The 14,394-nt window shown below is 39.0% G+C and overlaps 4 protein-coding genes across 4 annotated transcripts; 2 read left to right on the plus strand and 2 right to left on the minus strand.

Annotated features, from left to right (window-relative positions):
- Nucleotides 1–422: 422 nt before the first annotated feature.
- On the plus strand, nt 423–2,399 carry MELLADRAFT_47521 (family 58 glycosyltransferase; the record flags this gene model as incomplete). The annotated part of the gene is made up of 8 exons (XM_007407334.1): nt 423–587; nt 663–775; nt 843–990; nt 1,078–1,235; nt 1,303–1,423; nt 1,505–1,808; nt 1,881–2,016; nt 2,102–2,399. The coding sequence occupies 8 exons, from the start codon at nt 561–563 to the stop codon at nt 2,295–2,297; spliced, it is 1,203 nt and encodes a 400-aa protein (XP_007407396.1).
- A 478-nt stretch (nt 2,400–2,877) lies between these two features.
- Nucleotides 2,878–4,864, minus strand: MELLADRAFT_104273 (uncharacterized protein; the record flags this gene model as incomplete). Its single annotated transcript, XM_007407624.1, has 6 exons — nt 2,878–3,398; nt 3,513–3,944; nt 4,070–4,348; nt 4,406–4,435; nt 4,539–4,613; nt 4,765–4,864. The coding sequence occupies 6 exons, from the start codon at nt 4,862–4,864 to the stop codon at nt 2,878–2,880; spliced, it is 1,437 nt and encodes a 478-aa protein (XP_007407686.1).
- A 1,580-nt stretch (nt 4,865–6,444) lies between these two features.
- MELLADRAFT_104274 (uncharacterized protein) lies at nt 6,445–7,807 on the plus strand (the record flags this gene model as incomplete). Its single annotated transcript, XM_007407335.1, has 2 exons — nt 6,445–6,636; nt 7,592–7,807. 2 exons carry the CDS (start codon nt 6,445–6,447, stop codon nt 7,805–7,807), a joined length of 408 nt encoding a protein of 135 aa, XP_007407397.1.
- Nucleotides 7,808–11,613: 3,806 nt separating this feature from the next.
- MELLADRAFT_96272 (uncharacterized protein) lies at nt 11,614–14,070 on the minus strand (the record flags this gene model as incomplete). The annotated part of the gene is made up of 5 exons (XM_007407623.1): nt 11,614–11,770; nt 11,842–12,131; nt 12,179–12,666; nt 12,727–12,891; nt 12,936–14,070. The coding sequence occupies 5 exons, from the start codon at nt 14,068–14,070 to the stop codon at nt 11,614–11,616; spliced, it is 2,235 nt and encodes a 744-aa protein (XP_007407685.1).
- Nucleotides 14,071–14,394: the final 324 nt, after the last annotated feature.

A 14,394-nucleotide genomic window follows, 5' to 3' on the forward strand; every position in this document is an offset into this window, starting at 1 on the left:
CACGCCGCCTTGAGGCCTACTGGCAGGCCGCATTTGGCCACCTATGCGGGCGATCTGCGGCCCGACAGCTGCCGGTCTGCTGGCCTATTGCAGACAGGTTTTAGATCGAACTGATCAAATATGGGTGATTGGCTGAAATGCCGCCTCCCGCCGGCTTGAAGATGGCCCACAAGGCGTCCTGCGGGCGGCCTTCCGCTTAGACCATTCTGAGACCTGGCAAGACCATTTTCAGATTCAGAGTGCCTCCGTGGTGTAAAAGTTACTGACTCCACGATATAAGGATATTGATCGGGAAATGCCAATATAGAGGGTGGTGTGTCAACGTGTATTTGGCGCATGTATGTAAACTGACTAAGACGAGGTCTGGAACTTCAACAGTTGTTTCACATTTGACTGGTCAACAAAGATATTTCCAGCAAATCCAACTCGATAATTCACTCACTCAAAGATGCTGATGCAGGACTCATCATCAGTCTTCAAATTCTGCCATGAGGTACTGTGTTCGAAAAAATACTTCAGTTGGGTTGCCGGTCTGATCCTACTAGGCGAAATCGTTTTGAATGGACTCATCATCAACCACGTTCCATGTCAGTATCAATGCTATTGTTCTTCAAAAGATGAAGCAAATAGATACCTCTTACTGATTAAGATTGTATTTTAAGGATGTATTTATAGATACCGAGATTGATTGGAAAGCTTATATGCAAGAGGTTGAAGGATATTTGCATGGAGAACGTGATTATCTCAAGATCAGAGGAGATACTGGTCCAATTGTGTGAATGTTTTTGGGTTCTTATGCCTTTGTATCGATCCCTACTAACTACAACCTGACGGATTTTTAGTTATCCAGCTGGTTTTGTTCATATTTACGCTACCTTACATCACTTCACCGATAAAGGCTCAAACCTGCGATTGGCTCAGTATTTTTTCGCTGCTATCTACTTGATCACCCTATTAGTCGTCTTTGCTATCTTTAAAAGATGTCAATCGGTTAGTCACTTCCCTTACTCGTTTGAATCTTGTTTATTATCTCGCCTTACGTTTGTTTTGCAAAATGTGTCTTTTGATGTACATAAGATACCTCCCTACGCATTGATTTTCTTAGCTCTTTCTAAACGATTGCATTCCATCTATGTACTACGGCTCTTTAATGATGGAATCACAATGTTAGCGTTTTACATCAGTCTTTGGTATCTGATCCGCAAGAAATGGAACTGGAGTGCCATATGGTTCAGGTAAATATCCGCTATGGACCTTTTCTCGCGCGATCATAAGGAAATACTAAATCATCTGACCGTGTAGTCTCGCTTTATCCATCAAAATGAATGTACTTCTATTTTTTCCGGCTTATGGTCTCATTTGGTTTCAATCTCTCGGCTTATTGAGAACGTTACGACTGGGTTTCATAGTACTAGGTGTTCAGGTATAAAGCTCACTCTATCATCACTCTGTTTCACAATTTTTTGTGATGTGCTGACTGAAATTGAGACTTACGTTTTTGTAGGCATTGTTGGGAGGTCCATTCTTGATGGCTCACCCTATCTCGTACCTTTCAAAGGCCTTTGAGTTTGATCGAGTATTTTTCTATAAATGGACTGTCAATTGGCATATGATATCAGAATCTGATTTTCTATCTCGAGGATTTGCTACCATGCTCACAGTCACTCATGTCTCATTACTGGGACTCTTTGCCTGGACGAGATGGTGTCGAGCGTATGGTGAGAAAGGACCAATCCATATCTTGCTCCGAGGCTTGGTGAACTTTGATCAACCTGCTAGCAAGCGTTCCGTAGAGTTCACCCCTGATCGTAGGTTATGTTTTGACTTAGTTCACTAGAACTATTTCATGGGTGCTGATCCAGATCATCTTTTTTGAACAGATATAGTGAAGCTTTGCTTTGCCTCTAATCTGATCGGGATGGTGTGCGCACGCACATTGCATTACCAATTCTATTCATGGTATGCACATCAAATCGTTTACCTATTTTGGCAAACCTCATACCCTCTTTGGATCAGGTCAGCAAAACGGGTTTTTCTCATTCCGTCTCTCAAAGTTTCTTTTGTGATCTCATGATCCTAATGTTATGATGTGTGATTTTAGGGTGGCATCGATGGCTATCATTGAAGTCTGTTGGAACATTTATCCCCCAACAGCTTTATCGTCATCTTTTTTGTTAGCTGCCAATCTATTACTTTTAATAGGAGTTTGGTATTCAGATGGGAATCCATCGAAGCAGAACACGTTTCAAAAAACTAGAACCAAACAAACTCCACCTACAAAACCCAAGATCACATGAAGTCATGTGTTTTGGTTCAAGTTTTTTTGTAAATATATATATATGAGGATTGGTTCAGGCTCTGAGATTAATCAAATCGTTGAATTTCTGATTTGGTGCGATAAAGGTATCTGAGCCGTAATGAAATCGAATTGAGAATGCCAAGAAAAGATCAAGTGATTTCAATGAAAGTCTCCTTGTCAAGATCAAGGTTACTGAGGGTTATTGACTGAAGAGAAAAGATCAAAAGACAAGATAATAATTTAGAGTTGTTGGTGAGTAATCTCCAAGGTGCATGAATTGAAGAATGTGAAGCTATTTTAAAGCAGTATGTAATTATAAAACTAGTGACATCTTTACAAATGGGTTTCTAGCGTTTTTGATAGTTTGAAAGTCTGACAAGTTTTTGATTAGCTCATAATCTGGAATCTCCAAATCGAAGGATTTTGAACTGATCTGAGTCTGAGATATAAGATAGAATGAATCGTATGTATGAGATTATGTATCAGAGTAAAAAAGGAATATTAAATCAGCTAAGGAAAGAGTTTTCCCCAGTTCCATTGAGATCAAGATTCATACATTCAAAAGATCATGACCATATTCAATTTGTTAAATGAATAAATCTTCGAGGATGAGCTACAATTTCCATATCATATTGTCTTAACCAATAGGTAGATAAAGCTCTCAACCAATCATAAACTCTTGTAGGTTCGTGACTTGAAGTTTCAAAGATTCGATCAAAATCGGTTTTCAAATACTTGCATAAATGTTGCGCAGCTTGGAACCTAGCAAAGATGCTCGATACACCACCATCCAATTTGAAAGCTGGACTCAATTCAGGAGAAAGACGCTGATATCCCGGCAAGTCTTGATTTGTATAAAGTTCTTTTTGGCGATTGAGTCCTGTGACTACCTTGTCATAATCTACATCTACACTTTTGATGAGTTCTTCTACTAATTGGCGCACTTCCCCTTTCATCAGATCTGACGATGAATCTAACCACCATCCTGTGGGCAGCGTAGTGAGTCTGGAGGCTAGAGTCCTTGGAGTATTTGCTGAGTTGGACATTACATTGATGAAGAAAAATCGATCTAGTCTTTCCTTTAATTCGCCGTGGCCCTCTGAGATGCGAAGTTGTGTTCACACCAATCAACATATACAAAATAAATCAACAAGAAGTAGAATCGTCAATTCCTTTGTCACAGATCAAGTTCAGATAAAGGAAAACGGTATACCATTGAGAAGTCGATCATAGTCTTGATAATAATCGGCTAACCACGAAAGTTTTGTAGGAACAATCCTTTTTGCTAGTTCATCAGATAGTGAGATAGGTACGATTGTCATACCACCAAACCAAGCTCTACTTCTAGCTTCCTGACAATCATAGGTATGAGATTTTACAACAGCATGTAGGAAGTCATCATTTCTAGGATCACGATATAAATTTCGAAACACTTCTCGGTCCACTTGACTAAAATAAGTTAAAAGTTGAATCTCTTGCCAAACCATTTCGCGTAATTGATCAGTAGGTTTCAAGGTCATGAACAATTTGCTCAAAGATTCAATATGCGGAACCTGTTTGAGAATCCCTAGTTGGAGTTCGATGGGGAGTCTCTGTGCATTGTTGGCAAGCTGTACGTCTTTTGCTTGGCGCAAAGGTTGTCTGTCTAGGTAAAAAAATGCGTCGAATCAATGATGCTTGTGATAGTTGGTCTATTTCATTTGGCATCATATTGCTCTTTCTAAGAAAGGGACTGTGTGGGATTCAGATGGTCTATAGCATGGTACATACCATTACTAAGTGTCCACGGTTTGCGTTCCTGGCTCTTTGCCGCTTTGTTCACCTCGCTCTTTGCTGCTTTGTTCGCCTCGCTCTTCGCCGGCGGTTTCGCAAATTGTACAAGTAGGGAGAGAAGATCCTCTGGAGTTGAATACTTCTCATGATCCTCGGCCGTATGCACGCGATGAACAGTTTGTGATCGGATCTTATCCAGTAGTGAAGTAGCAAGAGGCAAAAAGACGTCTGCATTCGAGAGGTAGTATAGTAAGACAAGTGCCGTTAGGATCACACCTCAAAACATTCAAACTGGAATCAACTTGCTTTGATCGTTCATCCACCTTGGCTCACGATACGAATCTGGGTTTTCACCGTCCCAACCTAATTTGAAATATAGAAGATGAGTAAGCTTCAAATTTGAAAAACTAACCAAGAGGCTTCAAGGGATTCAGTGTTGAAAGATTGAATGAAATAGGCAACTGACGATATGTTACAATACTTTCGGGTTCAATCCTTTGCGGTTCAACATGATCAATTTGGATGGCACCTGCGCGCAGATCTACAGTCATCAAAATGAATCCAGCCAAAAGTCAGGTTGGCAAGAATAGTTATACGAGAGCAGATTATATTTTAGAGTAGATCTTTTTGCAAAATATCTTTCATGTGGTACAAGTCAATGGAGAGTAGGTTGTTTTGATGACTTTACTGACGTCTGTCGAGGTTCAACAAACCCAAGTCTCCAGGGACCGCCGGAACGGCATACGACGAAGCGGTGAAGCAGAGAAATATTGAAGATCGCGTAAAAAACATGATCACTTGCTTGTCGAGATTTAACAAATGTCTCCTTCAAGAGTCGGGTGGAGATCAGGCTCATTATATGCGAACAGCTTAGCCCAGTATGATCAAGCTGAAGGTTGAGCTCTGAAGTAACTTCATGTTTCCATCTTAGTTTACACCTCCGTATGACAAAGCTTCAGACCCACTAGTGAGTATTGCAATGTGATGCTTTGATTCCATATGCTCTCGGTGAACTTCAAAGACGTGTTGCATTGGAATAATCCACTATTTTGAACAAAAAAATTCAACACGTTGGATCAGATTGACTCATTTACATCAATCTAGCATGTTTTACTGGAGGTATAGAAGATTAGGATAAATCTTAGAAACATGCAAGCGTGATTAGGTTATAATTGAATGTCCAGCCGAGTTGAAGGTAAGGATTCAAGACATCAAGATGCAGTGGATCTTTTTACAACGTTTCATAATCGGAACTTGAGGGCCGAGAGTGAAAGTGATTATTCTATATCCACCCTGGATTGAAACAACCGGGGGCGGACCAGCGGATTTGACGGTCTTTTGACCCTATGGAACAAGGATGGGGGATGGGGAGAAATTGTGATCCGTCACAAATCAAATCTAACGGCCTTGATACCGAGAAAGATGCATCTTTTTATTGAATTAGATCAAGTTAACCGCTCGATAGACTTCGATGATTCGCGAAAACTTTTATCCATCGGATAAGGTAGCATATATCTGGTGACAGCCAATGCGTGTGAGGACAAATTTGGATCGACAAAGCCGATGCTCGGTTGGAGTTGAAAACTATGTTTTGATAGCGTGAAACGAAGAGGTTTTGAGTATAAATTTACTGCTTTACCATCCCGGGGGTAGTAAATAGTAGCCGATATCAGGTTGATCAAACGCAGAAGAATCATGAGTGTACGAACACCCTGAAGCACTCTGTATGAACTGAATTACTCCAAGCTTTCGAAGCTTTGGGGACCGTATGTAGATGGGTAGATCATCATGATACTGTTAATCAGATAAAGAGTCAAACAGTCAAGAAGAGAAATAGAGAAACAGAGAAATAAATTGTAGCGAGATGAAAACTACGGAGTCCCTGAGCGGGGGGGGTGTGACACACACATCGCACACAAAAAACACAAAATCCAATACACCACTACATATGTAACTATGTAACACAGCTGTCACATCCATGTTTTTCTAGAGTCTACCTCAACCTTTGCCGGTCCATTCCTCCAAGTTACACTTTGGAATACGTTTTAACCCATTTACTTGCACCAAACGGCAACAAAATTTCTTACGCAGCCCTTACTATGGCACCAGACCCCGAATTGGACCGACTTTTAACTAAAATGAGCGAGGAAGGACATACTCGAGCCCACATGATGGAGTATCTTGTACTGGAGAAGAATTACACTATTTGTCTTCGAACTATTTCACGTCATCTGAAGAGGCTTGGCTTAAGTACTATGCAACCTCATCTCACCAATGAAGAGAAAGATAAGTGTCTGCTGCTCATGAAGCTGTACCATACAAGACGTTGGCAACAAAACGAAGTTGTTTGAGTGATTCAAAATCGACATCAAATGCCTCTATTCAGTATGACGATGCTTAAAACACTTTCAAAGCGGTCAGGATTACACTGGCGCAAAGACGATATTGAACTCGGTATTATCACTCCAGAGGAAGCAGCTGAAAAGATCCTTAAACGCAAGCAAGGTGGTGAAGAGAATGCTGGCTTTCGACGTATGGCTCATGTCATGGCAACTGCAGAATCAGTACGGCTGAATCGAAACTCAGTTGGAGAGCTTCTTGCAATAGTTGATACTGAAGGTGTTGAAATGCGGAAGAAACATCGACTCAAGAGGAGAGTATATCGGGTGGCTGGCCCAAATAAGATTTGGGCTAGTGATGGACACGATAAACTCAAACCATTTGGAATTTGTATTTATGGGTTCATTGATGCATGGTCACGTCGAATTCTCAGCTTGAAGGTGGGCATCAACAACAATGACCCTCGACAAATTGGAATCTATTTCCTTGAGACGGTCAAAGCCTGTGGTGGCTTTCCTCAAAAAACCTCGACTGATCACGGTACCGAAACTTTGGATATTGCAGCTCATCAGATGACACTATCACGCATTTTCCGCAATTTGACTTTGGAAGAAGCTGAAGCAATGCACATCTTTACAACATCACCACATAATCAGAAAATTGAGGCTCTATGGTCACAGCTAATGAAGGCCAAAAATATTTCAATTCGTAAAAACATCAAACAAGCTATTGATGAAGGACGCTACAACCCAGGAGATCGACTCCAACGGTAAGTCTTCCTGTTCAACTTTAGTTAATTCATTTGAATACTGATATATTTTCTCAAACAGGGCCATCTTTTTGCATCTATGGGTTCCGCTTGTTCAACACATGATGGATGAGTATGTTGATGAAAAAAACTCATACCGAACACGCAAAAACACCAATACTGCTCTTCCAACTGGTGTACCGGCTGATGTGTGCTATTTTGCTCCAGAGCATTATGATGGACAGCAAGGGCTTACTCCTGTACCAGACGAAGTTATACAAAGAATGATGGACAAGTTTTATCCTGATTGCGAAGATCTTTTTGTTGTATCTCCAAAACCATTCGATGATCTACTCAATTCAACCATCCGCGAGCTAGGCTGGACCACCGATGATCTTGACATCAACTCCGTCTGGACATTGTTTGAAGAGTTACATGAAGTGATAGTCCAAATGGACTTGGATCTTGACAATCTAGAAGCGGGAGGAGATCCTCAAGAGCTTTATCCACTAGTACCGTTAGATGAGGAGGACGAGGAGGACATAGATGAGGAGGACATTCTTTTGGATAATTTCTTTTATTTTGAAGGTGAGGATATAGATGTAGAAGAAGGTGAAAATCAAGTGTCTGATCAAGAATTTGAATGAGATAATCATGGTTGATTCAAGGACTACAATATTACATTTGGAACTGAATCATGTGACCAGTTATGTGCACGATTTGGAGGATGTGGGATAGTACTATCTAAAGACTTACTGGTCCATATTTTATTTATGAGTTTGTAGCCTTAAATTTGTCACCAGATGGTTTTTATCAAGACAGTCCTTTTTTTTTTATTTTTTGCTGCCCGTTGTCCACCTACTAATTGTCTTTGCATGGCTTGTCAATGATGACTTTTGTGTTTTTTGCTTAATTCAAGTTGTGTGTGTTTTGGATGTATGCTGTAGGTGAAATGAATTTCAAAGTATTCTGACTCTTACAACGCTTTTCCACATATGGCAACAGTTTTACACTGTGGTATTTATATTGTGTTGATACTCTATTTGAATTCAACTTCATCAATCATTATTTCATTTTCTGTTTCACTTCACTAGAGGTGGGCAAGATAGGGGAGACAATATATTTTTTGGATTTCTTGTAGCATTTTATAAAAAGAGATGGAGTGAAAGGGACAATTATTGATAGTTGGAGACAAATAATGAAATGAGAGATATTACAAAGATTTCAATTTTGCTTTAAGCTCTTCCATCTCTGCCTTTTGCTTCTTATCTTTTAACATTTTAAGTTTACGAGCCAACTCATCTGCATAATTTTCAGCCAATGTTTCTCGATATACCTCCCATTCTTGATCACACATGTCACCTTGCATGTCAGTAAGAAGTTTGATGCGTGCGACAATACTTTTTGCAATTTGACAAGACGATCCAAATCGAGTTATCTTCGCATCTTCCGGTGGAATAGGCTGATGATCATGTGTATAAGTCTTGGAGTGAGTACTATAGTGTCTGATATCTGAAGCCCAAACCATCTCTACAACACCATCACATTCATCGAAATCAATTTCCACATTGTAGTCAGGAAATACAAATCGAGCACCTTTGACGTAGCCGTGCTTTGAGGTCCTTCCACGTTGATATAATTTACCTGTGTCACAATGTATAAGGCTAAATAATCCAAAAGTGAAACCAGAATGATCATTATCAACATGGATCATGTTGGCAAACTCATCACGTGTTACAACAAAGTTTGACCCAAAGACCCGTCCATTTGGAGATTTGAAAAATGACTTTGAAGACCAAGAGGGTGTGCGACATTTAGCAGCTCAATGACAATTGGATTCGAAGGCTCCAATAGATAGGGAGGCAAATCGTTCGGCTAGAAAATGGTTGATGTATGGGAGATACATCTGGCGGCGTAGGTCGTTTTCCATCCGGGCAACAGAACGTGCAGTTGTTGCATTGAGAGCATAGGTACCTAAATTAAAACATACATGAACAACCAAAATTTTAAAAACCAAAAGAAAAAAATGAGAAACTACGCACCTCCAAATTTTTTCTTTCGGTATCCACCACGAAAACCCACTACAAACATCTGACCAGATTTCATATGCTTCAGACCTTCAGCTGCACCATTAGTATAGCAGCGATAGCGGGCTGTTGCATGTTGATACAAGGTCATGATTGAGTTTTTAAAATTGTCGAATAGTTTGGCACAATCAGGTGTAAGTTCTCGCTTCAGCTTTCCATTATTCAACCGCTTTCCTGTATATTCTCGCTTGTTGAATTGGACGACCGCTAGGAGTTTAGTTCCATAGTTATTAAGTATAACTACTGTACCAAACGAAAGCGACAAAAGGGCCTGTCCACCATGCTCAGTTCGGAAGACAAAGGTAGCATCTTTGGGGAGGCCAAACCGATCACGGATTTTTTGTTTAAATTCAGCTCTGATGCGTGCTCGGTTTTGAGCGCAATTCAACTTGAAGGGTGGATCAGAAGATGGAGGTTGTGGGGTATTATAAGCAACCCATCGTGCAACAATTTTACTTTTCTTGATTGCAACCCGAGTTTCGATCTGACTAGTAATAAATTTTGTTTGAGCACGTTTCTGTGCAGGGGATCTATATTTCTTATTACTTATGCGGAATAAAAAAACAACAAAAATTAATCAAACAATCTTCCATGTCAGATATCAACTTTTTTTGAGTGTCACAACTCTCCCACACTCAAACAATGAAGATTAGGTTCGCTCAAGGTTTGCGTCGAGCCCTACCCACAAGAATTTGGTGCGTGAAACCAACCCAGATTCTTGCGGAGGACAAGTGCAGTTAAACCTATAGCAGTGACCATCGATCATCAAGGTCCGAAACCAACTTGATAGTGGAATGGAGACATCAGGTAGTTCTGCATCTTGACTATGTCAAGATAGAACATGCAAGATGAAATTCCATCCATTATCAAGTTGGCCTGTGGGAGCTCTGCTATCCTCTAGTTGCTGATCATGACAAAAGAAAGATAAAGGAAGAATGAAGAAATATGAAAATCAGTATCTCACATCATGCTGATTTGATGAATAATTTCAATCGTTTTCAATGTATCGTTTTTTGACCGGAATCAATTTGTATTGATTGTGAAGTAAATTGGAATGTTACTAGAATCGAAGTCTAAGGAATTAGAATTGAGATTGTTTTTTAAAAGCATTGTATTGATTATGAAGAATTGTAACAATTGTGATTAGATTTGGATTTTTTCAAGACACAAACTGGTTTAGAGACTAGATAGACTGACCAATTACTAGACTAGAGTTGGATCTAAAGTGGTTTGAATCAATCACCTGATTGATTGATTAACAATATAGATGGATCGATAGTGATCGAAATCGATTTGTTTTTGACTAGGATCTATTAGTTTTGACTAGAAAAGGATGAATAAGGTGAAGTAATTTGAATGTATCGTTTGAATTGATTAACTGAATGATTTTGAATAAAGGAGATGGATCGATAGCAATTCAAATCGATTTGTTTTCGACTAGAATCGATTAGTTTTGACTAGAAAAGGATGAATAAGGTGAAGTAATTTGAATATATCGTTTGAATCGATTAACTGAAAGATTTTGAATAAAGGAGACGGATCGATAGCGATTCAAATCGATTTGTTTTTTCGAGTAGAATTGAATAGTTTTGACTACAAAAGGATGAATGATGTGAATCAATTTTAAGGTGTTGTTTGAATTGATTAAGTGATTGATTTTGAATAAAAGAGATGGATTGATACCAGTTCAAATCGATTTGTTTTTTTTTGACTAGAATCAAATAGTTTGAAATGGATGAAGTACAAAACAGATTAGTCAGACATGATTCTATCTTGTCAAATATTGAACAGTTGAAGGACTTACTGAAGAGAGATTCGATCAAATGGTGGTCGATTTGAGTGGAGAAGAGGACATAGCCAAAAGATTGAGATGAGAAAGCTTCAAAGAAATCGCTTACACTGCAAAGATAATGTATTTCTCCAAGGTGAAAAATAATTAGATATAATGCACAAAATGATTAATAATGCAGAATTAATGCAGAAAAATGCAGACTTAATGCAGACTTAATGCATTTTTAATCATTCTGTACATTAAATGTAATCATTTTTCACCTGGGAGAAATACATTATCTTCGCAGTGTTATGTGGCCCCTGAAGAAGATTCAGGCACAGGATATGCTTATATCCAATCTCATGCAATTGGGTACGATTGGGTACGTCCACAACAACCAAGATCTCAGTCCTTCTCATTTGTTTACTCACATCTCTGTACTCAATTCATGTCCTCTCAAATGTAGAGCATTGAAAATATGTTTTTATTATCATTGCCTTGTTACACTTTGAAGAAATAGAGAGGAAAAGAGGATTCAAAATAAAGAAGTTGAACACAATGAGGGAAATCTTTTGAACTCCGTTTCCCAATAACATCATAAATCATTTTGATCTTTGAGAATATGAGCTTCATTTGTATCATATGGTAGATTGAGTTTATGGAGGCCAAGCAGATCACACAGTGGTGGGCAATGGCTGGATTGAAATTCCTTGATTGCCGCTTTGCCTTGGTTATCTTTTGTGACGGGCCATCTTTAAACAAATGATAGCAAAACAATATCAATATTAATGTGATAGGTCTCTAAAAATGGTGAAATACTAACTTCAGATTTATCATTGAAAGATCGGTGACAATTTGGCCAGCACCTTTTAACACAACAATGACGGCCTTGCCTTCATAGTCATCCAAGCTTGAATGGGAGAGTGCATGCATTATCTGATGCATATTTTCATACGGTTTTTTTAGGACAAAATTGGCTGGTGTCATGTATAGTTCTTCCTCCTCTTCCCTTTTTTCTTGACAGAAAAAAAACTTGGCATCAAAGGAACTGTCAATGCTTTGGAATAACATAGAAAAAGCCATCTGAGACATGAACCGGATTGAATTTGCTATCTGTTAGATTCATATCATGTGTCCCAGAAGGAAAAATAAGTACTTACTCGCAATGAGAGACACATATCTCTTAATTCAGATGTAACACCTGGGGTGCAATTGACTTTCCTTTGAAAGCTGAGTATCAACCTCTGCCCCTCTCCAAACAGCCGATGTTTATAGATTGGATTGGAAATATTGTAGTCTGTCAAAACTGAGCCCCAAAAAGGTGTTATAATCATTCCACTCAATGTTTGAGGGCCAACACTAATTCGTCCCTCCCATGATTGATGATTTAGGTCATCTGAAAGATCTTCTTTATTTACAGCCTTGCTTGCAGCATCAATTGTAACCTCGATCCACGCCAAATTTGCTTCTTCAGTGACAGAGTAGGTGGTACATGAGCTGGTGTCATTGACTTCGGATGAATTTAGTCTATATCGTAGAATCTTTGAAACTCCAAAAATGCCGTGATCAAATTGAGGCGCATCTTGATGAATGGCTACAGGATCCATCATTTCGAGTGGTACTGGTTCCCCAATAATTCCTTTAATTGCTGTTTGAAAGAACACGAATTAGCTTTATTTAAGAAAAGAGTCAATTGAATTTAACCAACCTTGGAAGCTAATCAGGGAGCGGGTGTAACAGTCAAATCCTAAATCTTGTGAATCATCAGGAACTTTGCTTGGTGTTTCACTACCAACACTTTTGGTCATGAGTTTAGATTGACTTCGAGTGATTACCTGGTCTGTTGAATTATTTGGAAACCAAAAAGTAAGCCCTTGTATTTCAATTCATATTATAGTAGGCATAGAAAATATTTACGGGTGGAACAAGATAGATCATCATTGGGTAGGCTATAGTCTTCAGTCTGGTCAGATGGTGAGTCAAGACGATTTTGTTTTGATTTGCGAAAGTTGTTGGAACTCCCTTCGTATTGATAATTGGTGTCAGACTGAGGATCCTCTGATTCGTATCTGATTTTTCGTTTCTTGCTTCCACAAACAAGCTCATTTTCTTTGGCTTGAATCACAAGATAGTTGTCTGCATTGAACAACACACCAAGCCATGCCATGTTGCTAGCTTTTTTATGATCTTTGAACGCTTGCAGGAGATGATCTTCTGAAGAAAACACCACAACCGACCTGTATGTAACTTGAACTAACTGGACCCATCGAATATCAAAGTGTGGAAGTGGTGGAAACCCATCTTCAGTTTGATCTTCGGTTGGAAATCGTTCATATGCTTTTTCACTATAGAAATTATATGCATCTTCTGCTAATTTAGTAAACCATGAAGAATCCTTGAAGTCGACACTCTGTGTAATAGAACCAAGCCCATGTTCAATTGATTTGTTGCTGAACTGGTAGACAAATCGTATTGGAACAAATTGGACTTTGGGCTTTGATTGAACATTGGCTGGTATCATTGAAGAATTTCGGTTGGAGGAAGATAATACATGAGATCCTTGTCCAAGGGGAAGTCGGGGCTGAGTTCGTGACAACGTATCATTGAATTTTGAATTAGTTATTTTTTGCTTTCCAACAGTGAGTGAGTTGCGGATGTTCGTCCCAAGTTTTCGGCGGTGAGAAGCACTTTGGTAAGAATCTGATGCAAGTTCATCAATCTCAGCCATTATACTAGAGGTGTTCGTATGGACAGGAGAGCTATTGACTCGGTTCAAGGATTGATTCAACTCGTGACAAAGAAGTAGACTAGGATGAGTACTAGGAGCAGGGGTTGAATTTGATATCTGTTTACAAGGGTAGCAAATATCTTCCTTCATTCGTGGATATCCAGCACCACAATGATGACAGTAAACCTTTTTTGGCACTGGAATACCAGTAGCCTCACTTTGATGTTGATCGTCGCATGCACCACATGGATCGTTGACTCGATTGATGAAAACACAACTGCAACTAGAACAAGGACCTGTCTGGCAGGTAGGTTGATCTGACATGATGAGAGGTGTTTGAAGGTATAAATATGATTTTATAGGTTTTTGGAGGTATTAATCTGACTTTATAGGTTTGAAGCGGGTAAGAAAGAAAAAAAAATATTGAGTGAGGAACACGGAACATGGGGTTGAATATATAGGTAACAGTGTTTTGGAATTATCTACAAGATGTTACAATAATTTTTTTGCTTTTAAATCTATCTTTGAAAATGTGTAACATCTAGTGTTTTTCTTTTCTGTTTTTCTATCCTCATGACATCAATAATTTATTCACATCATGATTCTATCATGTTACGTAAAATTATTTTTTTATTGCAATGTTTTTCA

This window comes from Melampsora larici-populina (genome assembly GCF_000204055.1).
Source record: "Melampsora larici-populina 98AG31 unplaced genomic scaffold MELLAscaffold_9, whole genome shotgun sequence".
In the NCBI taxonomy this organism is placed as follows: Eukaryota; Fungi; Basidiomycota; class Pucciniomycetes; order Pucciniales; family Melampsoraceae; genus Melampsora; species Melampsora laricis-populina.